The following is a 27,177-nucleotide window of genomic DNA, read 5'->3' as shown; positions in this document are numbered from 1 at the left end:
CACTTTCATGGGTCTGTGTGAGGAGCTCACCCCCACCCTGCAGCACAAGGACACAAGATTGAGAGCTGCCCTGCCGGTGGAGAAGCGGGTGGCTATTGCAATCTGGAAGCTGGCAACTCCAGACAGCTACCGCTCAGTTGCTAACCAGTTTGGAGTGGGAAAGTCGATGGTTGGAATTGTGTTGATGCAAGTTTGCAGGGCCATTAATCGCATCCTGCTTAGAAGAACCGTGACTCCGGGTAATGTGCATGACATTGTGGCTGGCTTTGAACAAATTGGTTTCCCTAGCTGTGGAGGGGCGATAGATGGGACGCATATTCCTATTCTGGCACCAGTCCACCTAGCCTCCAAATACGTTAACCGAAAGGGGTATTTCTCCATGGTTCTCCAGGAGCTTGTGGATCACCGTGGTCATTTCATTGACATTAACACAGGCTGGCCTGGAAGGGTTCATGACGCACACATCTTTCGGAACACTGGCCTGTTCAAGAAGCTGCAAAAGCCGGGACTCTTTTCCCAGACCAGAGGATCACCGTAGGGGAAGTCGAAATGCCCATTGTGATCCTTGGAGACTCCATTTACCCTTTAATGCCGTGGCTCATGAAACCCTATACAGGGAGCCTGGACAGCAGCCAGGAATGGTTCAACTACAGGCTGAGCTGGTGCCGAATGACTGTGGAGTGTGCTTTTGGCAGTTTGAAGGGCCGCTGGCGCTCTCTTTATGGGAAGCTGGACTTGGCTGAAGACAGCATCCCCGCGGTTATATCCACGTGCTGTACCCTCCATAATATTTGTGAAGGGAAGGGTGAAAGCTTCACTCAGGCATGGGCCTTGGAGGTTCAACATCTGGAGGCTGAATTTGCACAGCCAGAGAGCAGGGCTATTAGAGGGGCCCAGCATGGGGCTGTAAGGATTAGGGATGCCTTGAGGGAGCAATTTGGGGCTGAAAGAATCATAGAATATCAGGGTTGGAAGGGACCTCAGGAGGTCATCTAGTCCAACCCCCTGCTCAAAGCAGGACCAATTCCCAACTAAATCATCCCAGCCAGGGCTTTGTCAAGCCTGACCTTAAAAACCTCCAAGGAAGGAGACTCCACCACCTCCCTAGGTAACGCATTCCAGTGCTTCACCACCCTCCTAGTGAAATAGTGTTTCCTAATATCCAACCTAGACCTCCCCCACTGCAACTTGAGACCATTGCTCCTTGTTCTGTCATCTGCCACCACTGAGAACAGCTGAGCTCCATCCTCTCTGGAACCCCCACTCAGGTAGTTGAAAGCAGCTATCAAATCCCCCCTCATTCTTCTCTTCTGGAGACTAAACAATCCCAGTTCCCTCAGCCTCTCCTCATAAGTCATGTGCTCCAGACCCCTAATCATTTTTGTTGCCCTCTTTTGAGCCCGCTGGACTCTTTCCAATTTTTCCACATCCTTCTTGTAGTGTGGGGCCCAAAACTGGACACAGTACTCCAGATGAGGCCTCACCAATGTCGAATAAAGGGGAACGATCACGTTCCTCGATCTGCTGGCAATGCCCCTACTTATACAGCCCAAAATGCCGTTAGCCTTCTTGGCAACAAGAGCACACTGTTGACTCATATCCAGCTTCTCGTCCACTGTGACCCCTAGGTCCTTTTCTGCAGAACTGCTACCTAGCCATTCGGTCCCTAGTCTGTAGCAGTGCATGGGATTCTTCCGTCCTAAGTGCAGGACTCTGCACTTGTCCTTGTTGAACCTCATCAGTAATGTCTGGTGCTCTGCACAGGAATTAAGTGCAGTGGCTGTGTTTGGTACACTGACTTGCAGTGCTTGTTGCTTTCCTGGGCTAAGGTATATTTTGCTTTATGCACTAATAAAGTATGTTTTCAAAGTAAAAAACTCCATTTATTGAAAAGAAAAACCAAAGTAACACAGAAATACCAAAAGGGCAAGGGGGTAGGGTGGGGACCGGTTCACTCATAGGCTTGAGTATGTCCTGATTTCATACTCTCAAATCCTGTCTGGAGTGCTGTGCACTGAGTGCTGCACTTCAGGATGGCTATAAGGCATGTTGAGGGGGGTTGCGTGCAGTGGATAAGAGTAATAGTTTTTGTGGGTGGGTGGTGAAGCTACGGGTGTAGGAGGCAGCTGGGGGCGGTAAGAACCCGGATGTTGGGGAAAGTGGATTGGAGGGGGCATGGGGGCACAAGGGGAAGAGTGTTGGGACAAGGGCTGCAGAGGGGGGCGAGCGCGGTAGTGCTCCACCTGCATGGCGACGAGCACCTGGAGAGAGTCCGCTTGGCCCTCCATTATGCTAATCAGCCGTTCCGTGCTTTGCCGCCGGTGCATCGCATTTTCCTGGAGGATCCTCCTTTCGCTCTCCCTCCACTTCTGTGCCTTTCGATTCTCATTTACAGACTACTGCATGACTTCATGCAGCATGTCGTCTTTGCTTTTATGCGGCCTCTTCCGGAGTCTTCTCAGTCTGTCGGCCAGTGATAAGAATGACGGCTGAGATCTCAAGGTTGCACCTAGACAGGCAAAATGCAACACTTAACAGAGTTAGCATTGTACACACCAGAGAGAGCAATGATTCCTCACAGCTGAGGGTGACCAGGGAAGCAAGGGAGGGTCTTCTCCTACAATGCGGCTTCCGCCCTGGCCCATACACAGCTTGCCTGTGTGCAGCAATGGTCCCCCTGCACCTCATGGCACAGTGGCACGGACACGTTAGCCTGACTGGGACATGAACCATGCTGGCTCTCCCAATAAACCTGTGCAGGTGCATTGCCCATGTTGTGGCTGAGGATGCCAATTACCGCGATGTGATAGACCACATCAATGTGCTATTCCACATCTAGGCATGCATGCAGCCCTTACCCTCCTCACCCAAAGAGCCCGTACCTAAAAACTTCCTTTCCAAAAAGAAAGCCGCTTACCAGGAACCTCCTCTGTTGTTTGTCCTTCCCCAAGCACCGGACGCCGCGACTGGCTGCCTTCCTCCTGGCTCGAGAAGAGCTCCTGGCTGCATGGCTCAAGGGATTCCGGGGTGTCTCCCCCCGCCTCAGCACCATCGCTCGTGCTTTCTTCTTCCTCCTCCTTTCCCTCACCCCTTGCTGTGCTGGGCTCGGAAATGTCCATAGTGGTCGTTGCAGTGGAGGTGGGATCGCCCCCAAGTATAGCGTCCAGCTCTTTGTAGAATTTGTAGGTCATGGGGGCAGTACCAGCGTGGCTGTTTGCTTTGCGGGCTTTGCGGTAGGCATTCCGCAGCTCCTTCACTTTAACCCGACACTGCACCGCATCCCAGTCATGGCCCCTGTCCATCATGGCTCTTGATATGTGCCCGAAGGTATCGTAATTCCTACGGCTGGAGCGCAGCTGGGACTGGACAGCTTCCTCCCCCCCAAACACTGATGAGGTCCAGCACCTCGCCATTGCTCCATACTAGGGATTGCCTGGCACGTGGAGGCATGGCCACCTGGAAAGATGCGCTGAGAGCACTCCACACCTGGCTGAGCAAACAGGAAGGGGATTTTCAAAATTCCCAGGGTAAAGGGGGGTCTGATGCTTGGTCACCTGAGGACAGGGCAGCAGAGTTCAAAAGTGATGACCAGAGTGGCTAGAACAGGCATTGTGGGACACTTCCGGAGGCCAATCAGAGCCAATCAGAGCGCATTAGGTGTCCACACTGGCGCCGTGGCGCTCCAGCGAGAGTGCAACAAGCGTTATTCCTCTCGGGGAGGTGGAGTACCAGGAGCGCTCCAGCCGCGGAGTCAGAGCGCTCTATGTACCTTGCCTGTATAGACGGGGAGTGAGGTAGACGCTCTTGGCAGCTTTATTGCGCTATAACGCGCAAGTGTAGCCAAGGCCTCTGCATACTACTAACTTTTCCCTGGGACCTCTCTGTATTTCATTTTAAGACTTCCCAGGGGCACTGGGAAAGTCAGAGAGAATATAGACATCTCTGTTGTTGTGAGAAGGGCTGTGGACCCTCAAAGGCATCTCTGATTAGGGAGATAGGTACACAGAGCTCCTCCCTAGAACTCTTCCAGGTGGGGTGGGGGGAGCGGGGGAGTATTAGTGAAACTACCTTTGTAAAAGTAGAACTGAACTTCTTGCCATAAAATGTAAGTGCACATGTATCAGCAGGCCCAAATACATTCATTGCAGTTGTGCATGTAGTTAACCAGTTTGCACACACAAACTTGTATGTGAATATTTGAACCATTTAAAAAAAATGGTCCAGATCCATTGGCGACAATAAATGCTTGCTCCAAAAGAGAACATGGGATCCTCACAAAACTATTTATTATGATTATTTATATTGCAGTAGTAGGTAGGAGCCCCATTCATGGACTGGACCACATTATGCTAGGCACTGTACAAACACAGAACAAACAGATGGTTCCCTGGTCCGGTACTGTCCTGATCATACAATGCAGGATCCTGTTGTATTTACAGACAGGCTCAGGTGGCCATGTTACCAAAACTTCTTGTAAAAATTTCAATCCTCCTGTTTTAGGTTTCCAAGGACAAAATCCAGACTACCCATGGTTTGGGATTCCTGCAATATAAGACTATGGAGCATTTTACAGGTTCCCTGTGCTCATTTTTGACTGATTAAAGATAAAATTATAATTGCCTTTTCCACTTTAAACTATTCTTGTCTTACTTCTAGTGGGAAAACATACCACCCCCACCACTAGCATTGGCCAGAAAAATGGAGCACACAATAAACTTGTCAGTAGTCAGTCAACATAATACAATATGTATGTGGTAAACTAGTTTCAATATGAACACTTTCTGTACAGTGAGGCTGCTTCTCTGCATGCTCTCCTGTGCATTTTGCTATAAGTAGGGTCCTACGAAATTCACGACCATGAAAAGCATGTCAGGGACTGTGAAATGTGTTCTTTTTTCTGCTTTTACCTTATACTATACAGATTTCACAGGTGAGACCAGCATTCTCAAACTGTGGGTCTGACCCAAAAGGGAGTTGCAGGGTTAGGGTTATTTTAGGGAGGTCGCTGTATTGCCATCCTTACTTCTGCGCTACCTTCAGATCTGGGTAGCCAGAGAGCAGTGGCTTTTGGCCTGGTACCCAGCTCTGAAGGCAGCACCCTCCCATCACCCCCAGCAGCAGCGAAGAAGTGAGGGTCACAATACCATACAGTGCCATTCTTATTTCTGAGCTGCTGCCTTCAGAGCTGGGTGGCCAGAGAGTAGCAGCTGCTGACTGAGGGCCCAGCTCTGCAGGCATCAGTGCAGAAGTAAGGGTGGCAATACCATACCATACCACAACTTCTGCGCTGCTGTGGGTGGCGGCTCTACCTTCAGAGCTGGGCTCCCAGCCAGCAGCTGCCACTTTCCAGCTGCCCAGCTCTAAAGACAGCGCTGCCGCCACCAGCAGGAGCGCAGAAGTAAGAGTAGCACTACCGCAAACCCCCCCCCCCCCCCCACACACACACACTAACCTTGCAACTCCATCACGATTGCTTTTTGGGTTAGGACCCCTACAATTACAACATCATGAAATTTCAGATTTAAATAGCTGAAATAATGAAATTTACAATTTTTAAAATCCTATGACCGTGAAATTGACCAAAATGGACCGTGAATTTGGTAGGGCCCTAGCTATAAGGACAAGCAGGACATCTACAACTGAAATAGCAAAAGTCCCCGAAAAAATATAGAGCAGACCTGCCTCAAAATGAACTTATTTGCTAGAGGGAAACCTTCCTCTCCTACAACTCCCCACCAGCCTAAACGTATGAGGAGCTGGGAAGTGAGGCAGGAAGCAATACAAGGACAGTACTTGTACGTGTTCCCCTGAATCCAGAATTAAGTCTTATCTCCATCCCGAGCTTTAGCTTCCATCAGACTCAAATCCATGCAGATTGGTTGCATCTGAAGCCACAGAATCAACATCCTCCTCCTTTCCAGAAAATTGGAAAGGATTCAAATCTGGGGGATTGGATTTGACCTGTTTGCCCATAATTAACATATGCAAGGGAAAAGTTAACATTGGTGTAAAATTTTAACACATTAGATAAGTAAAAAAGGAATAACATGTCATTAGGCAATGATTTATCAGAGTGAAGGCTGCCAAAATGCAATATTGTATCTGAAGCTTCTAGTTCAAGTTAACCTCCATCGGCTCACTGATGCACATTCAACTTTCCTCCTCAGACTACCTGATCCATATCCAGAAGCATAACTATCCAATCTGAAATTACATTTAATAACATCTCCATTTTTAGACTTCCACCAACCCCCACTATTCACTTGCTCTCATGGATGCCTAATTTCATTGGAAACTGGAACCAGTTAAGCTGGGTTTGTTTTTGTTTTTTGTATTTGAATTATGAATTGATAAAGAAATTAAATTCTTTATGCAGAAATCAGAAACATATTAACTTTTGAAGCCCCATTTTTTTTTTTTCAAAATCCTCTTCTGACTTGAAAGTGTGACAATTCTCAGGCTCAATAGACTTATTTTAACAAATTATTTCACCTTTCTAATGAAATCGATGTGTCAACCTTCAAGTTGGATTTTACTATGTAAAAATGATACATCGTTAACAGTTCGGCTTCTCAGGTTCATTCTTTGTCATGTCTGCCTTTGTCAGTGACAAAGATAAGGTTTTATTATTTTTTCCTCCTGTTACCACTGTGGAGCCAATACAGCTGTGGGAGAGTGAACTGAATTTCATTCTGATTCATGCCGCATCCACAGAATTATTAACTAAGCTCTAATTGCAGAATCTATATTGTTGGTGGTGGATGACCCAGAAAAACAGAACTAGGCTTCCAGATTTCAGACTGAGTTTGGCTGGCAATTAGAAATAACAGGTGAAATCCTGTCCTGTTGAGATCAGTGCCATTGATTTCAGTGAGGGCACGATTTCATCCAGCATCTTTTGTAGTTGTACAGTGAGCAGGTTTTGTCATTTGGAAAACAATAAACATGGAGCCCCTCAAAGTATTTTAGAGGCCTTTTAGCCCTCACCCTAAAGTCAACTTAAAACTACAATTTGTTTTATATTTGTCAGTAATATATAATAATGCCTGAGATCATGCTGCCATTGACTACCAGTGCTGTCTCCCTGCCACGGCTTCGGGGAGCAAATTGCAATAGTCATTTTTCCCCCACTGTTTGTTTAAATTAAATTATTTGTAAGTTTATCACGGTGTGTAGTAAGCATTTTACAGAAATAACACTTAGGAATTCATTCTCAGTTAATGCTTAAGGTGGAAATGCCTACATTCAGATGTGCAAATATGGTTCAAAATGTCTCCCTTCTCCCTGATCAACAGGAGGGGATGTTGATAGGACAGCAGGATACTGGAGGAGAAAGAGGAGAGACTGCAAGAACACATGCTTGGCAGGATAAGTCTGGCCCCCTCCTCCTTGAGTCCTCTGATTTCCTATTGGCTGGGCTGATGGCACAGGACTAAGTGGCTTTGATGCCTATCTACCCCATCTATGTAAACTCTCCTGAGATTTTTTCAAAAGCCTCTTGTCCCTGTTAGCTTGGTGCTTGCAAGAATTAGGATCCAGAGGGATGTGGAATTGGCTGAGCATGTTCTGATTTGATCAAAGATGCTTGTAAGGTGAATTTGGCGGGGAGCTGTTGAGTCAACCTGCATCAACCTGGAAAAGTATGAACTGTGAAGTGGCCTGGATAATTTTGTAGGCATGTGGCTGAGTGATCACACACAGGGACACTTGCAACACAGGGCCTGAGCTTTTTAGGGTTAATGGAGTCCATCTGTTGCATGCAGAAGCTGCCATTTGACTCTGTCTCCTTAAGGGCTTGATCAGGCAAGAAACAGTTGCCAGGCAGTAAGGATGGGCGCATGCAATGAAGCTAATTGCTGTTGCCCCCAGTGGCTAGTGCAGATAAAGCTTAAAAGAAAAGGGCCAGCTCCCAGAGGTAAATGAGACCCACTATTTTGCTGGTGGACCTTGTGCCTGTAGGAGAAGGGGGCATGTGAACTCTGTGCAGACTGAGGTCCCTTCTTGTTTACCTCTATCCCCTCATTTTAGGGAGAGGGAGAGAGAATTCAGAAGTGAGGTAAGTCCTGGGGGAGTGCAAGGAAGGTTTGCCCTGAGTTATTGGTATATGGTGGGAGCCTAGTAACTCACTGTTAGACCAGTTAAATGCCTGGTATGTAAGAGCAGGGGGGTGGGTGCCTAGCTCAACTTCCCAGTGATAAATTACTAAAATTGCAGCTGGCCACTTCAATCCATCCCTGTGTCTGTTGTTCACTCAGCTGCATGTCCTGATCAATGCCTGTAAATGTCTGCTCTCTACTGTCCTGTTTCAAATTTCCAAGATATATTTGGCCCACAAACTTGCAGAAGATCTTTTGCAGAGCTAAGCAAATAATTTACAAATAATTCATGTAATGAATTTCCACTTGTGAATTGTTTTGGAACAGAAAAAAAAATCCCATTCACTTGAAATGATTCACATTTTTTTCCCCAGCAAATTATTCTCAGTCAACAGAATATTTGTGAAGTCTGAATAATCATTTTTTTCTGTGTGCTGGTTACTCATGTAAGTTATGTGGTTATGGGTTCTGTTCCCTGATTGAATGACTTGCATAACCAATCATGTGCAAATATCGTAATACCTCATAGGTGTCTTAGGAGGATAAATCCATTAACATTCTTGAGGTGCTTAGGTACCTTGGTGATGAGCACCATAGAAAAGTCTATAATAAAATTGTAAATATTCCAACTGAATATATACATCTTGTGCTGCATCAATTAGTTACAAAAGAGCTCCACTCAGGGACCTGACTTAATACAAGGTTATTTATGTAACTAACCAATGCAGTGCAAATTTCCAATTATATATTCAATTACAATATTCACAATTCCCACTGTGTGATGGCTAGAGAACTAACCAGCACTGCACAAATGGCAAAATGCCAATTTTGCAGTAATTATACAATTTGGAATTTGTTTTTAGCAAATATTGCAGCATTCAGGCTTACAGTTCATTTTTGTGAATACTTGCATTCATAAAACTCAGACTTTCAAATGTTTGTGGAAAGCAAACAAAAAGGAGTCATGAAGTTAATCTAATCAGTCGTTGAATGTAATTAACTATTCACGGACAATTTTTTTGCACTGTTTGCTCAGTTCTGCTGATAGTACAGTATTACTCAGATGCTCTAAATTTCTGCTAATAACATATTTGAAACCAGTAGCATCCTGGATTAATTTAACCACTATTCCAAGTATGTCAGTCATGAATCTGAGTAATCAATCATTTCAGTTGTATTCATTTTTCCCCTTTTTTCATTCACAGGATGCTCTGGCCCCTTGGGAATAGAAGGAGGAATTGTATCAAACCAACAAATTACTGCATCATCCACCCATCGGGCTCTTTTTGGGCTCCAGAAATGGTATCCGTACTATGCACGACTTAATAAGAAGGGTCTTGTAAATGCTTGGACTGCTGCAGAAAATGACAGATGGCCATGGATTCAGGTAACAGATGGAGTTGTGGGAGGGAAAAAAAAAAAAAATCTCCTAGACTCAATTGCCAGAGTCATTTAAGAAACTGATGAAGATAAGTGGTAAACTAATAGCAGGATTCTTGTTCACTGTCATACATGCATCCTAGATTAAAGGGTGGTGGGAGAGGATCCTAATTTCAGCTTCTTTATGTGTGTAAAATATACAAATCTTATATAAAAACACGACATACCCTAATACTCCATTGTAACTGTAAGAATCTTCTGTACATAAAAACAGATTCTTATCAAAGAGTCAGCTTTTCAGATATGCCACATCTCTGTTCATTAGTGCTATAGTAGCATTTAGCAGCAGCAGCTGTTGATGGACAGCCTTTGATATTTATAAAGCCATAGGCTCAATCCTGAAGTCTTTATGCAGAAAAAATTCTCATCTGCTTTATTAGGAATTTTGCCCAAGAAGGGACTTTAGTGTAGGACCCTCTATTTGTATCCTCTCTGTCTAGCTACGTAACACACATGCCCACATAAAATAAGTCAGTGTGTGCATTATAACAGATGCAGTGGTAACTGTTGTAGTTAAGATTGAAATGTGTCTTCTATTTGAATCCCATTTTCTAATGTTTGTAACTTGCTCAAACATATCTTTGGGGGCTGAAATTCTCCATACTTTATCTCTGCCCAGAAGAGAATATTTCTGGAAAGTTGCAAATGGAAATGTCCACTCAATGGATATGGTATTTCATTACCATGCAAATTGTGTAGTTATTTGCACAGGTGGATTCACTTTGCACAGATGTACATGACTACACAAGTGGCAAAGCAGTGGAATATCAAATCTGATGGCTATATGTTAAGGAATAGTGTTTTAAGTTTGATATCAGATTTGTAGCTAATCTTAGCTGGTGATTTCTATAGATTGTTTTTTTGTTTTTAATGATGTGTATGTATTGGACTAGCATTTAGCTACTTTAACTATTTGTTACCTAATAAAGCTTGTTGCATGGTAATATATGTTACTATCCATTCTCATATGTAACATATAAAAGGAGCCACTTTCATATTAGTCTCTATATGGTCTCATGCAAGTAAAATATGTAAAATATATGCTTAATAATATTCACATGCAAATTGCATAGTTTTTGTTCCATGTGGGATATTTTAGTTCTTACATTGACTCCCTGTGTTACTTTTGTGCACAGTTACTGACTAGTAGATAAAATATATGTTCACAAGTGTTATGTGCACTTTTCCTACTTACCTAAATTTTAGGTCCAAAATCTCTTACAGGTAAAAATTTCAAAACTACCTGTGATATTTAGGAGCAAGAGAGTTTTTGAAAATTTTACCCTATGTTGTTTTATTATTATTATTAATTATTATAGTTCCATAGTGAAAAAACAGCCAGCTTAAGCATCTTAAGATCTGTTTCCTTCCATAAAGTCCAGCAGGGAGTTGGAAATTCCGGAATATACACTGAGAAGGAATGGGAGAGAATAAAGGAAAGGGAATTGGGCAGAAGTATGTTCTTGGAGTCAGAACCTAACTTAAAAGTAAAATGGGAACATGAAGTAGTAAATTGTCCTTTTAGGCTCCAGTAAACTAGAGAAGTTGGCTCCAGTAAACTAGAGTGGGATTTTCTGCTTGATTCAGAGCATGGACTTGAACCCGGGTTTCTCATTTCCTATATCAGTGCCCTAATCACTGGGCTGTTAGCTGTTCTTCATGGGGCACTCTCCTTTTATATATTTTTTTCACAAAAAAATATAGCAAGGTCTTTTGTGTGAAATGAAATTCTTGTTTTCCAGTCAGCCCTTCTAAGGACGGTAGCCCATAGGGCTAGCTTTCCTTCATTATATTCACTGTCTTGCCTTCATTATATTCTGTTTTATTATATTAGTCAGTAATGCAGGGAACCTGTATCCTGTGAGACATTCGCTTCAGCAGTTAGCATAAGGCTTGAGGCCTATGAAGTTTGGCACAGATAAATGACCTAAAGGTCTCCCCTAACTTTTGGGGAACTGAAAATAGAATTTGCAAGGGGGAATTTTGACCATAATGACACCTATCAACCACAGGAACAGGAAGCAACATCCACAGATGACTAACCACAATTATGCCGTGGCAATGAATTGACATATATGATAATAAGTTGAGATCTTTGCTATACTAACCTATAGGAGACGTACACGCCAACATTAGTAAGGTGAGGAAATACACATAAGGAAGAGGGGAGAAACCCCTGCTGAATATGCAACAGACATAGTGGTGTCAGCATAACATATTATAAAAGTTGCATCCCAGCCTATGGGCAGTAGGAGAGAGAAATGTAGCCCTTGGGAGATGCCAGAATGATGGCCTCTGGTGATGAGGGGGAAGGTGATGGTGATGAGGAAGATGATGGCTAACATTTCAAGTTATTCTGCAAGGGATGGTGTGAGTATATGGATATTCATATGTACTTTCTGTAGTATCTCTATCTACCTTACTCAGTTGGAGTGTTTGTGATTGTATTAAATGTATTAATAAACTATTTGTAAATATAGAAGAGTTCCTATAGTGTGAGAGTTACAGCTGTGCACATCGGGGTTCCCAACTATATAATACTTTGAATAACACTGGGACTAATCTTGAGACAAGAACCTGTCAACTCTCAAAGTGATAGCTGGGAATTCTTAAATAGTCAATAGAATTAATACATAATCTATAGATCAGGACTCAGACTAGTGTTAGCAGATTTTCCCGTTACTTTGGGGTAGCTCATTTATTAGGGTTACTCTTCTGGGGGGCAGTGTTCTGTAATTCTATCAATGTACTCCTTGTGTCACTTGTGTTCTCATACGGAGCTCTACTTCTCCCTTCTGATAGCTTCCTCCCAGTGGAGCTATCCTGCAGGACCTAGGTTCCCCAGGGCTGGGTTCTTCCAGCCGCAGAATCAGCCACACACACACATTAACAGAGCGTGTCTGAGAGGACCGGGTTAATCAGCACTCCCAAGCTGACCCCTTATGTGTCACTGGACTCAGGCTGGGTTGAGCAGCATTTCCAAGCTGTCACCCTCATAGGCCCTTGGATTCAGCAGGCTGGGTCAAACAGCACCTCCAAGCTCTCACCCTCATATGCCATGGGCACTGCACCGGAATAGAGTACGCCTGAGCAGGCTGGGTCGAGCAGCACTTCCAAACTGCCCTCCTCATATGTCCCAGGTTCAGCATGTCTGTATCCCCACTTTCATGTTACAATTGTTCTGGTAGTAACTCACTTGATGAGCAGACCCCACAGGATTTCTGGGCACTGCAGGGATCTTTGGCTTAGGTACGAAGAGTGTTGCTGCAGAGCGAATGAGAAAGCCAAAAGACACCCAAGAGGGGGCGAGAGAGAGAAGCAACTGGCTTAACCATGAAAGTTATTTATTGCCAGGTAATAACCATAGGGGAGCCAAACAAACAAAACAGTTATAATATTAAATGTAACTTAAATTTGATGATAAGTCAGGTTTAGAAAACTATAACTGATCATACAAATGCCTTCCTGTCCCATCTTCAATGCAAATGAGCTAGGGGAGTTTCCTTAATCCTGTCACCTTTGTCCAAGGGGTTTAGATGCATCCCCCACTGCCTTTTCATTGCTTTTTGTAAGTCTTTCTTCTGATCGGCTTTGGTTCAAGCAGAGGCTGGAGGGTCCTTTGTGAGTCAGGCAGGTTGGATACTGCACCCTGGTTTCCCAAAAACACAGAGCTGACCAGTAATACTAGATAGTGTTGATTCTATCCTATTCAGATTCTTATACAACTTTTATCACCATAGTATTTAAGTGCCTTTCAATAATTAATTAAGTAATGTGCCTAGCCTATCTCACATGACTCTTACTTTATCCCTCCATCTCCCCCTTGCACTTAGAATGAAAGGTGGTCGTGTTTGTGGTGATTCTTAGAAATTGCAGCAGTTTATCTAGAGACTTGGAATAGATCCCATCCAACCATTCTTCCTGGGCATAAATAAGGTTCCCTGCAGTTTACTATGTGGATTTTTCAGGAAAGACATTAAAATTGAAGTTCAGTGTGAACATTGAGAGCTAGTGTTGCATTTTCTAAGACTAGAGATTTTCTATAGTTTCATTATAGCTGGAACACTAGAGATAGCTATAGTTAAGGTTGCCTGAGCATTTCCATTATAACCTGTTTTCAGTCAGTCATAACATTTTGAAACCCTCACTTATTGAAATGAAATTTTCCAGGGCTTATCTCTGCCCCAGGGTAACTTCTGTTTTAGCACCCAAAGAAAAATTGTTGAGCTACTTTTCAGTAGGGGGAGAGTGGACATAAAAATACATTATTCCCATAAAAATAAATAAAACAATCTTGCAATATTTTTCTGAATACCTTTAGTGCTAAAATAGCTGGGGATTAAAAAAAAAAATCTAAATTGGGAAGGGAAACAGTCCTTGTCAAGGAGAAATGCCTTTGAGGTTCTGCCGGAAATTGGTTTTGATTTCTCAGAGAAACCTCCATTGGAAAATCAGATTTCATGGATGCATTGTACTTTGCATTGGAGCCCTGTTTCATTCTCTGACCAGTAAAATACTCATTAAGGGGCAGATATTGCCTGGTCCTCACATGGGTGCACAGAGTGGGGGAAGTTAGGGAGTAAAGGAGAGCAGCAGCAGGAGTCTCAGACCTCACCATTGCACAAGAGCCTGGGAGAATTTTTTATTTTTGCATTGCAATCCCTGGTCTCGCCTAGCGCTCACCAAAGGGAGGTGGTGTTCTGTATTGCCTCCACTGCAGGGTTGTGCCTAAGAACAATCTAACTTTAGCTGAGGATAGACTCCATAGGAGGCCAGTCTAGCACCTTTCTTAGAATTGAAGGCTCACAGGCAGATGTGGAGGATACGAGAAAGTTAATATAGCCTGATACTGCATTAACTTTATTAGGCCTTGTCCTAACAGATAAGAGGAACTGACCACAGAAATAAATATTAATGGAAGCTTAGGTAAAAGTGATCATGACTTGATCATATTTATAATGTGCAAGCAGAATAAAGTCCAGACCAGTAATACATATATACTTAGTGCTTTAATAGGGCCAATTTCACAAAGCTGAAAACAATTATGGATCAGTTCAGCTGAGGAGAAGAATTTAATTAGAAAAATGTGAATAATAACTGGGAATAATTTAAGAACACCTTTCTAGATGCCCAAAAAGCTACAATCCCACAATTGAGGGAAAAGGCTGTGCTAGTTGAAAAACCAACCTGGTTTGAAGAGAAAGTGAAGGTAGCTATAACAAATAAGAATAAAATAATGTATAACAAATGGAAGAAAGGAGGATTGATAGTAATTAATATGAATTAGAAATTGTAGAAACTTGATAAGAGAAGCAAAACGACACAAGGAGAAATGTATGGCCAGCAAAGGTACAGACAATAAAGAGTTTTTAAAATATATTAAGAACAAAGAATCCTAACAATGGTATTCGTTCATTAGTAGATGGAAATGGTAGAATTATCAACAATAATGAAGAAAGGCAGAAGTGTTCACTAAATATTTGTTCTGTATTTAGGGAGACAATAGACAGTCTCATACTGTGACATTCTTTCCATTGCACTAGTATCTCTGGAGGATGTTAAACAGTAGCTACTCAAGGGAGACACTTCTAAACTGGAAGGTCCAGATAACTTGAATCCAAAAGTTTTAAAAGAGCTGGCTAAGGAGATTGCTGGACCATTAATGTTAATTTTCAGTAAGTCTTGGAAGCCCTGGAAAAGTTCCAGAAGATGGAAGAAAGCTAATATTGTGCCAATTTTTAAAAAGTGAAAATGGCATGACATGGATAATTATAGGCCTGGCAGCCTGACATCAATCCCAGGCAAGATAATGGAGTAGCTCATATGGGGCTTGATTAATAATGAGGAGAATATAATTAATGCCAATCAACTTGTGTTTATGAAAAAATAGATCCTGTCAAACTAAATTGACATGTTTTTTTGAGGAGATGAAATGTTTGGTTGATGAAGGTAATAGTGTTGACATAATATACTTAGATTTGTCTAAGGTATTAGACCTTGTGACATTTTGATTAAAAAACTAGAATGATATAAAATTAACATGGCACACATTAAATGAATTAAAAATTAGTTAACTCAAAATGCAATGTTAAGTGGGGAACCATCATCAAGCAGGAGTGTTTTCACTGCTATTTAACATTTTTTAATCAATGACCAGGAAGAAAACATAAAATTGTCACTGGTAAAGTTTGTAGATGACAGAAATTAGAGTGGTAAACAACGAAGAGGATAGGTCACTGTCTCAGAGTGATCTGGATCTCTTGGTAAACTGGACACAAACAAACAATATGCTGTGTATATGGCTAATGTAAATGCATACATCTAGGAACAAAGAATGTAGGTCATAGTTACAGAATGGGGGACCATATGGGGGAAGCAGTGACTCTGAAAAGATTTGGGGTTCATGGTGGATAATCAGCTGAACATGAGTTCACAATGTGATGCTGTGGCCAAAAAAAGCTGATGCAATCCAAGGATGGATAAGCAGGGGAATTTCAAGTAGGAGCAAGAGGTTATTTTTCCTCTATCTTTGGCACTGGTGTGACCACTGCTGGATACTGTATACAGTTCTGGTGCCCACAATTCAAGAAGGATGTTGATAAATTGGAGAGTAGGGAACTCAGAGAATAGCCATCAGAATTATTAGAAAACATGTTTTAGAGCAGCTTTTTTTTTTCTGAGGTCTCCCAACATGCTATAAAAAGTACACGGTCCACCTGTGTCATGACTGTTTTTCTGCATATCCAGTAGATTAAAAGCGGTATTAAATTGATATTTATATATGTGTATTTTTAACTGTATAATATAAAAAAGAGGATAATATAGGTACAAAAATAAAAATCAAAATATTTTTATTTTACATACTTAGTGTGAAGCTTGTTGCAGGTGCTCTAGCCTCTGTTTGCCAGAAGATAGGAGTGAGCACCAGGGAATGGATCACTTGATGATTACCTGTTCTGTTCATTCTCTCTGGGGCATCTGGCATTGGCCACTGTCAGAAGACTAGGCTAGATGGACCTTTGGTCTGACCCAGTATGGCCATTCTTATGTTAAGCGGTGACTTGATTTTACAGTCGATAAGTACCTATATGAGGAACAAATGTTTAACAATGGGCTCTTCAGTTCAGCAGAGAAAGGTATAACACAATCCAATGGCTGGAAGTTTAAGCTAGACAAATTCAGACTGGAAATAAAATGTAAATTTTTGACAGTGAGATTAATTAACCATAGGCACAATTTATCAAGACTCTAGTACTGGCAATTTTTAAATCAAGATTGGATTTTGTTCTAAAAGATCTGCTCTAGGAATTATTTTGGGATGGTTCTATGTTCTGTACAGGAGGATCACATTGGTCCTTTCTGGCCTTGGAATCTATTAACTTTCTGGCCAATTTCCTGTAGTTCTTGCGAGAAAGGGGGAAAGAGGAACATTCCTTCCATCTTCAGCCCACCCCTTTTTGCCTCCCCATCTGTAAGCGCTGCCCCTGAAGAAGGCTCCCTGTGGGATGCAGGCCAGGGTGGGAGCGGTAGAAAACAGTGCTGTGGAATCAGCTGACCTCATCCACTCTGCGTGCAGGATGGAGGAGGTCTATTCAGAGCATCACCTTCATGGTGGTCTGATTGATGGAATAGTTGGGTTCTCAGAATGGCAATTTTTTTTCTTCAGAAACTGAATGAATGTTTCACAGAGATTAGGTAGAATGATATGAAACAAGAAACTCATTTATAGATACATATATATGTAGAAAGCAAATTAACATATGGTTCAGTGAACCTAAAACAGTAGCGTGTTTCTTTATCATAGTTTCCAATGTAAAGAAAATTCTTACGGAATTTGTTATACAATGGACAAAGTCCCACAAAGTATAATTATATTCAGACCCTAGCTATTTTTGTCTGTAACATCATTATCTTTTGTCATTTAATTTCTTTATTTATATGCAGCCCGTCAAGTGAAAGGTTTTGAGTACTTTGCTTATAACTCACTTGTAATGAGTGCAGTTTTCCCCCTAATCTTTCAGGTGTCTGACACACATGAACTAATTAGTATGCAATTTCATTTTCCTGCATTCTCCTGATGAACTGAAAACTGAAATTGCTATTTTAAATTTATGCTCCCGGCATGTAATTAGTGATGACACTACAATGCTTGTAATCGGCTGGCGATTTAAAGGGTCAATGACCATGTTTTTGAAAGCAAATTAAAGGCAAACTCAGTCATCACTCTCTTTTTATAAAGTTCTGCTGACCTAAACCTATAAGGAAAATCAAAGAATATTAATAATATAACATCCATGTTAACCACTTACTGCTTCATTAGTGACAACAGACATTATTGTTTCTAATTAAAAGGGGAGAAATTCATATTTTTATACTTTTATTTTAATAATTGCTGGTTAGAGATGATCAAAATTTTCTCTGCTTATTGTAGTAATGCTAACTGTTTTCTTGTAAAATCCCAGTTATAAATCAGAGCTATTTTCTTTATCATTGCTAGCTCCTCTGTTTTATGGGCTTGGGATATAAGTTTTGTCCTCCCAAGTCCCCCCCCCCCCCAAAAAATAAATCTTAATCAGCATCCAAGTATTCTAATCTTCCTACTCTAGCCCCTTACTGCAGCCATCCCAGTTTTATTTGATCATACCTCTTATCTCTTAAAATACTGAAATGAACCTCCCTAATAGAGGAAAAAAATTAAACTGAAAAAATATGAATGATGAGGGAATTGTTTAAGAACACTTTACTCAATGCCCAAAAAGTTACAATCCCCCCCCCAAAAAAAATCAAGAAAGAAAGCTGTACTAGTTTTAAAATAATAATTTGGTTTAGAGGGAAACTGAAGGCAGCTATTTAAAAAAAGGAAGAAAGGTGAAGCTGATAGTAATGAATCTAAACAAGAAACTAGGAATTGTAGACAATTGATAAGGGAAGCAAAGGGACGCAAGGAGACATCTATAGGCATCACAGTTAGGGACAGTAAATTGGAGTTTCTAAAATAGATTAGAAACAAAAAGAATTCTAACAGTGGTATTGGTCCAAAACTAAATAGAAATGGAAGAGTTTTCAATAATAATGCAAGAGAAACAGAAATGTACAATAAACATTTTTCTTCTATATTTAGGGGTGGAAAGTGATGTAGTTATATTATGGTGAAACATTTTCCATTCCAATAGTAACTTAAGCAGATGATAAACAGCAGCTACTAATGTTAGATATTTTTAAATCAACAGGTCCAGATAACTAGTATTCAAGAGTTTTAAAAGAGTTGGTCCAGTGAGCTTCTCAGCCACTAATGTTGATTTTCAATAAGTCTTGGAACACTGGGAAGTTCCAGAAGACTAGAAGACTAATGTTGTGCCAATATTTTAAAAGGGTAAATGGAATGACCCAGCGAATTATATTCCTGTCAACCTGACATTGGCCCTGGGCAAGATTATGGAACATCTTATAAGGGATTTGATTAATAAAGAATTAAAGTAGGCTATTTAATTAATGCCAATCAACATAGGTTTGTTGAAAATGGAACCTTTTTTTAAGGTTACAAGTTTTGTTGATAATGGTGATAGTGTTGATGGAATATTCTTAGACATCTGTAAGGCATTTTAGTCAGCAAGACATTGATGAAAAAATTACAATATACTAAATTAACATGGCACACATTAAATGGATTCAAAGCTAGCTGTTATCTCTCAAAATGTAATTGTAAAGGAGGACTCATCGTTGAGTGGGTATTTCTACTGGGGACCTCAGGGATAGATTCTCGACCTTTTGCCATTTAACATTTTTAACAATGACCTGGAAGAAAAAAGTGTCACAGTTCAGGGCAATTGCACCCATATTTCCTCACTTTTGCTCCACCCAGGGCACTCACTCTAGGCTCGCAGTTCCTCACTCTCCCTTCTGACCGAGGCTTTTCCAGGCTGCACAGTTCCCTGCTTACACGCTAATATTCGCAGCAAACCAACAATTCCCTAAACAGACCAGCATCTGTGCTTTGCTTTCTCACCAAAGGTTATGAACAGCTATAATTGCTAGCACTTAAGTTATCACACATCCTTTTAACCAAGCACATTTATTCTTAAAATAAAAGCATCACAGTGTAAAACACATTAAAAACAATAAAAGAACCCTCACACACACACTAAGAAGCTTACCAGAGATCATCCCTCCCCCCCCCCCCCCCCCCAATGCCAACAAGGGCTCTGCTAGACGTCAGTCCTTCAAACCCAACCCCTGCCATGTCTCATGCTATTGGGTGGTAACTGCAGGTAAATGTCGGTTGTTGATGGAAAGCATTGTGCATAAGTAAGTTTTGGTTGTTGAATAGTATCACTCAGGAAATATTGTCCACTCCTCCATCATTAAACCAACAGTGAAGGAGGCCCCAGAGAAGTAAATGGGGTTGACATATGATGAGAAATTGGAAATGTTTTTCCCCATTCAGTGACACCTTTGGCTTTGGGGTCTGGGCCTGAAGAGTCTCCAATTCCCCTTCCAGTTTGCTAACTGTGATGAGAAAGTGATCCCTTTCTGCTAGGTTGCCTGATGCTTATCAGTGAGCTTGTCCTTCCAAAACAGCCAGCTCTACTCCGTGCTTCTCAGCCAGAGAAAGTAGCCATCTCACATCCTCCCCTCTTAGCTCTGTGTTGCACCTCTTGGCAACGGTAGGAGGTGCTGCCATTGTTGTATCATCCACGCTTACTCAGTTCCCAGATGTATGTCCAGGGCCGTCCTTACCCATACACAAACTATGCAGCTGCGTAGGGCACTAGGAAATTTGGGGCACCAAATTGCCCCAAATTTCCTGGTGCCCTAGGGGCCAGCCCGATCCACCGGCTGGCTGAGCCGGCCAGGAAAGCTGCCCCCGTCGCTGCCCCACCCTCGCCTCTTCCCCAAAGCCCCCGTGACTGCTCCACCCCAGCCCCATCCCCACCCCCCACTCCACTCCTTCCCCATAGCCCCCACCCCTGCTATAGAATTCTCATTCTACAGAGTGCTGCTTTGCCTTTTTTCTTCCCCTGGTCTCAGTATTGGGTCTGCACCCTCTCTGACTTGGCCTCTCTTACTGGGGAATTATCTTTCCTTGTTCTGCAGGGCTTTCCTCAGCAGCTTCTTCACAGTGCAGATCTTCCTAATGTGCCTGGCCTTTCCACACTGAAAGCATTTAGGTCATCTCCTTTCCCCCTGGATCCATGCTTCAGCGTTCCTCCATTTCTGGGCCAACCATCCCCTGGAATCAGGTCACCACCTGGGGCATTCAAATGCCTATGTCCTGGCTTCCCACATTGGAAACGGGGGAGTGCAGCGTGTATCTCTCCTGTCGACAGCACTGAGCCTCTTGCCTCTGCCGCTGATTATGCTGGGCTGTCCACAGCACTTCCTTTGCTGATCCTGCCGAAGTTGCAAGAGGACAGCCTGGGTCTGCTGTTGTCATACCAGGTACTACGGTATCTCTTCCATCTTGCTATCTGCTCCTGCACCATTGTTACTTCCCTCCTTGACAGGAGGGGATTCAGAGATCCTGTCAACTATACCAGTGTGGCAGACAGTCTGGCCACCACCTACCCTCCCCCTTGTAGCCAAAGGTGCCTCTGAAGTGCCCGGCCTCTAGTTAGCCTCCCCTTTACAGGTCCCTGAAGCTCTCCAGAGAGGCTTTGTTGTTAGGGTTTCCACCAGTCTGGGTTTTACCAGGACAGTCCAGTTTTTAGTTTCTGTGTCCGGGTTGCCAGGTGCCCAGTTTTCAACTGGGAAGTCTGGTCAAAAGAGGGACCTGGCAGTGTCTAATCAAATGTACTGACTGACACCAAAAGCCCAGTTATCACAGAGTGAGCAGAAGCACCAGGTCATTAATCTGCCCCAGCCCCTTCTCAGCTGGAGCCTCCTCCTACCTCCAGGCAGGCTCCTTGTCAGGCTGCAACAACTCCCATCCCAGCCCCAGAGAACAGGAAGTCCAGCTGGGGTGGGGGGGAAGGGAGAATGTGGAGACAATCCAGCAAGTGACTGGGGGAGGGGGAAGAGGAGCAAGCGACAGGGGAGGGCCTTGAGGGGAAGAGGCAGAACATGGTGGGGCCTCAGGGGAAGAGGCAGGGCAGGGGGCAGGTCTTCGGGGGAAGGTCCTCGGGGAAAGGGGGGGTCCGGTTCCCAGCCATTAGAAAGGTGGTAACCCTATTTCTTGTGCCTTACAGTACCCCTTTCTGGGGCTGGTTTAATAATGGATACAGTCAAAGTCCTTAATCACAAAATAATTCAACATAAAGTCCAAAATTAGAAGCTCTACCTGAAGTGCCAGTTCCCAGTCCTCTCTGGCTGGAGCTCAGCCCTCTGCTCCTGTTCCCATACTCTCCTTCAATTAGTCACCTGCTGCCTTTTATATAAAATCACCTGATTCCACTCAGGTGAGGCTCCTTGTGATCAGGGCAGGCTTAGTCCCAAGCTCTCTTGCTCATGGGCAAGCCACCCTGTTATAGTGTCCCATCCAAATGTCCTTGGCCAAAGAAATTTACAGTGGCATGAGCTATCACTCACAAGGGAAGAGAAACTGAACTATGCAGTATAGTATCAAATGAGGGGAAATGGCTGGGGGGATCTGGTATTTCTAGCAGTTATGTAGGGGATTAATTTTCAGGAGTGCTGGGTTCTAATCCCTGCTCTGCCACAGACTCACTGTGTGACTTTGGGCAAATCACTTAGGGCCAGATTTTTAAGAGGTATTAGGTGCCTACTCGGATTTTCAAAAGTATCTAGGTGCCTTCAACCCATAGAAATAGGGCACCTAGATGCTTTTGAAAATCCGAGTAGGCACTTAAATACCTTTTAAAAATCTGTTCCTTAACCTCTGTGCCTCAATTTACCATCCTCACTTTACAGATAGGGAATACCTACCATAACCTGCTAAAGCATGTTGAGAACCTTGAGGAAAGGCTGTATCCAAATGTGAATATCGCCTCGGGGCTCTGGCATGGATGTTAAGGTTGAAAAGCCATTATTTTACAAATATCATTCTCCTTGTGTTTTTGAGTTGTATGTACCATAAGTTTTAGTTGCACGGGACACTACATGCTCAGATACCATGATGATGGGTGTGGTATAAGAACCTGAAGAGGAGAGAATAGAACTTTTCACCCAGTGGATACATTGCCTGTCTTGTGAGAAGTGAATATTTTTTTACACTACTCAGGGCTGGAAAGTATAGTGCTCCCAGCACAACTGTATTCCAGCCTATATCCCAAAGGCAGCATTATACCGAGTACATTAATTTATTGCTTAGTCTAATGATCCCTTCTAAATTATCCCTGATGGAAAATTTCAATTTCATTTAAAATGAGATTTAAAAAGTAATCTCTTATATGTAGTTATAAAGGAGGTCTTAAAAATGTATGCTACTTTTTGATTAAACAACTAAAACAAAAAGACAATTAACATTAAGTTAGCAAGCCTTGGTATTGCCATAACACAATATAATTGTTTGGCTATTCACCCTAATTACCATAATGCTGGTGAAAATTTGCTTTCTTAATAGTTTAAAAAGATATATTCTACATGTTAACTGCAGCTGCTGTCAGTTTTAGAAAATATGGTAATAGTAGAAGAATGCTAGTTAAAACAATCTTCTTGTAAGAGACAAAATGCACATAAATGTGCATTTTTAATGCGTTTTAATGTATTTATAGTAAATGATGTGATCAAACACTTCATAATTTTTAAATGGTAAAACTGTGTCACTATCATGACGAAGGCCATCAGTCCGGGTCAGGAGAAGTCCAAATCAAACGGACATCAAAGCTACCAGTTCAACAGCAGGAATGATAGTGACAGCTATAGGAGATCCACGCTGTTGCTTGGACACTTCCATGAGAGCGCTGCCTGTCAGAGCCCTTAAGGAGGGACTTCCCATGGTCTGTGTCCATAGTGGGTTGTGGATTGCAAACTAATTACAGCTGCTATGGGGTGGCAGGTTTCAAGACCCACTGGGCCTTACCTTTACCCAGCTCCCTGTGGGGGCACCTTCCACCAGCCCAGTTTTGTCTGGATGGGCCATGTGGAAGGCTGCCATGATGTCAGAGGCATGGACTTGTGATTCTGGCTCCCAGGATCCCTCTTCTGGGCCGTAATCTTCCCAATCTACAAGGTACCAGAGACAGCTGCAATTGACTTTTCAAGTCCAGCCTCTCATGACCTCATACTCTTTGTGTTCTTAGGTCCACACTGGAGGGGATGGTTTTTGAGCCCAGTGAGCGAAGGGGTTGTCAGTGTAGGGTTTTTCCAAAGATACGTGAAACACTAGGTGTATTTTGAGGGATCTGGGAAACTGAAGCTTCATGGTCACTGGGTTGATTACCTGACTGATGGAATATGGCCTGAGGTATCGGTAATCCAGTTTACAACATGGCCAGTTGGTGCACAGGTTTTGGACTGAGACACGCTTTTTGCCCGATTAGTGTATGCCAGGCCTTCCTGGCGCCAGCAGTCAACATGCTGCTTGTTGTCTCCCTTGGCCTTGTCCAGATGTGCCTTGAGTTCTTCTTGGCCCTCCTGGATCTGCCACAGTCAGCGACTGTGGGATTGGTGGAGTTGGCAGTGAAAAACATAGTTTGCATAGAATGGTCTCTGCGTGGTGAGACATGGTCAGTGTTGTTGTAACAAAACTCTGCTTGGGGTATGAGGCTGGATCAGTTGTCCTGGTGGACATTTGTGAAGCAGGACCAAGTGGATGTTCTGGGTGTATTGCTTGGGATCCTCAGAAAAGATGAGCATATCATCTAGGTAGACTACAATATACTGGTCTAAGACCTCGTTCATAAAATGCTGGAATGTTGCAGGCATTTGTGAGGCCAAATGGCATTACCAAGAATTTGTACTAGCTTTTTTAACTAGGTACAGCCATCTTCCACTCATCCCTGGCTCAGATCCAAATCAGGTTGTAGGCCCCACACTTATGACGAATTCTATGAATGCTTGAGCCAATTGTACACAGTCCAGTAGTTCCAGGAGGAGTAGAAGGGGGTATTGATTCCTGATGGTAACCTGATTGAGGACTCGGTAATCCAAGCGTAGGCACAGGGTTCCATCTTCCTTTTAACAAACAGAACTGGGGCTCCAGTAGGAGAAGCTGCTGGCCTTATGAAAACCTTGGCCAGATTCTCCTAGAGTACAGGACAAACAGCTCTGGTTCCAATATTGTGTGGATATGGACAAATGGCACCTGGGTCCCTGGTTGCAGCTCAACTGGGCAGTTATAATTCTGGTGTCATAGTAGGGTGTCAGCATTCTTTTAGTCAAAGGGTATGTCTACACTACAGGATTAATCCGAATTTAGATAATTCGAATTTGGGAAACAGGTTGTATAAATTCGATTGTGCGCGGCCACACTAAGCACCTTAATTCGGTTTTTAACCACATTAATTCGGTGGTGTGCGGCCACACTACCCCATTAATTTAAACCCAGTAATTCGGTGGTGTGCGGCCACACTAACCCTAATTCGAATTAACAAAATCGATTTAGGCTCTACTCCGCTCGTCGAGGTGGAGTACAGAAATCGATTTTAAGTGCCCTTTAATTCGAATTAACTGGCTCTGTAGTGTGGACGGGTGAAAGGTTAATTCGGATTAACGCTGCTAAATCCGAATTAATCCCGTAGTGTAGACCAGGCCAAAGACATCACCATAATTGCTGTACTTGGGGACAGTGCTGAAGTCAACTCCAGTGGTGCTCCCAGCTGACCCTGAGCCAAGGCCCTGAGAGGGAGTACATTTTGATTCTGGGATTAATCCGATGGTGCACAAAGGCAGACTTGCTGGCAGAACTTGGACCAAGAGTTAACTTGGTGCTCATGTCAAAGGATGTACAGATCATGAGCCAACAGCCATGAAATGCCAGCAATTATGGGGATGTGTGGTGAGCGGATTTTCTCAAACTGAAGGACTTCCTGATGGTCCTGAATGGCACCATCTCCTGTGTCACTGGCCCTGATGACAGGAGTGAGCCATCTATAGTTTACAATAGGTTGTGGACAGTCTTTGGTTGAACTGGAATACTTGGGGCTTGGGCTGTATCAGCATCTATGAAGTTGTCTGCTGCCCTGGAATCCACCAGTGCCTACTGTAGCAGAATTCGGTAAGGCTCCCCTAGAATGCAAAGACAGATCTGGACTTTAAGGTTCCTTGGTGAGGAACGGAGGGCATTATTGAGGGGCCCACCTAGGCCAAGCCCCTCTACCAGGCCTGGGCGTGGTTGTTTCCTGAACTGTGTCACGCTAGAGCTCAGGGTGGGCAGTAGGCAAAAGCATGGCCAGATCGTCCACAGTAGAAACAAAACCTGTGGTGGCAATGGTGCTGTTTTTTTCCTCCGGGGTCAGAGGGTGGTGGGTGCTATCCAGCTACGCAAGTTTAGCGTCTGGGCTGGAGACAAGTACTAAGGAGCACTGTGTTATGCTCATACAAAGTACATGGGATCTTTATAGAGGAAGGTAAATACACAGCATTTATTGAGAATACCACAGTTAGCATATGCTTTTCAGTCACACACACATACACACACATAGTCCTGCCAGTGATGTTCATAGTTACCAGTCTGTTGTAGCTCGAGTCAATCTAATGGCCAGTTAGATTGAGCACGAGTGTGGAGCTGGGTTCTGTCGGTCGCGATACGATGCTCCGAGGCCTTGCAGGAACCCAGAGTTCCATGGCAAAACACCCCAGCTTTATAGTTGTAAATTTCCATTTGAGTCCATGCATTTTGCAATGTCATCCTGTAATCATTAGTCCTTAGGTGGTGTTATCATTTGATGGTTATTGTCCGGCTTCCCATCGTTATCTCCTATTTGTTGTCTCGCCTTCGGGGGTGTCTGCCTCACCTCTGAGGTCGTCAATGCTGCTAACATGTTTAGCACCGGATACAATGGATGTTTTCTGATTGTCTGCTCGTCTTTCCAAGTCTCTCACTTCTTCTTGACCATCTGGACATTTGTGATGGCTTTCACACCTTATCTTTTCCTGATGCATGCATTCCTCATTCACACAAACAATCTCTTACAGAAACCTTCAAAGGTATACAGACAGCAGAATTGTATATTCAGCAGAATACATTGCAAATCAAGCCTTGCTAAATCTTATAACTAAAACAATTCACATTGGGGCTTCAGGCTCTCAACATCTCTCTAATCTTAACATAGATACAATACAGAATCCTGTCTCTTACTTCCTAATTTGTAATACATATAGGAAACCATAGTAGCTTTATAACTTATTCTAAAACAAAAGGGTGACCATAATCATTCATAAGGATTGTTCTGGTCTGTCTTTCCTTTCTGCTATTCAAAAAGGGTGGCTGACAGGATGAAATCAAATTATACATTAATTCTCATAGTACGTTATAAAATCCAGCTCCTACAACTGTTCCGTTAGCAACGTGGACCCCTCCTTTCCTCATGTCACTCACTGAGAGTACTGTTGATTCATATGACAAGGTCGATGAAAGCATCTAGGTTAGTCAGGGCATCCATCCGAGCTAGGTCATCCTTAATCTCCTCCTCACATAGTCCCCACCAGAACTTGTAGAACTGGGCCACTTCATTCCACTCAGTGTCAGAGACTAGTCACTGAAAGTAGGCAACATAGAAGGAGGCTGGTCCCTACCCCTGCT

General features: G+C 43.1%; 1 protein-coding gene across 2 annotated transcripts in view; it reads left to right on the top strand.

Moving 5' to 3' along the window:
• Positions 1 to 27,177, top strand: part of EDIL3 (EGF like repeats and discoidin domains 3) — a 434,555-nt gene that overhangs the window by 299,171 nt on the left and 108,207 nt on the right. For both annotated transcript variants that reach the window (XM_024216158.3, XM_024216234.1), the window contains exon 6: positions 9,302 to 9,483. In XM_024216158.3, the coding sequence (XP_024071926.1) occupies positions 9,302 to 9,483 (182 nt within the window). The remainder of the gene's footprint in view (positions 1 to 9,301; positions 9,484 to 27,177) is intronic.

Source organism: Terrapene carolina, unplaced genomic scaffold (genome assembly GCF_002925995.2).
Source record: "Terrapene carolina triunguis isolate 2854851 unplaced genomic scaffold, T_m_triunguis-2.0 Scaffold69, whole genome shotgun sequence".
In the NCBI taxonomy this organism is placed as follows: Eukaryota; Metazoa; Chordata; order Testudines; family Emydidae; genus Terrapene; species Terrapene triunguis.
This window is presented reverse-complemented; position numbering and strand designations above follow the sequence as displayed.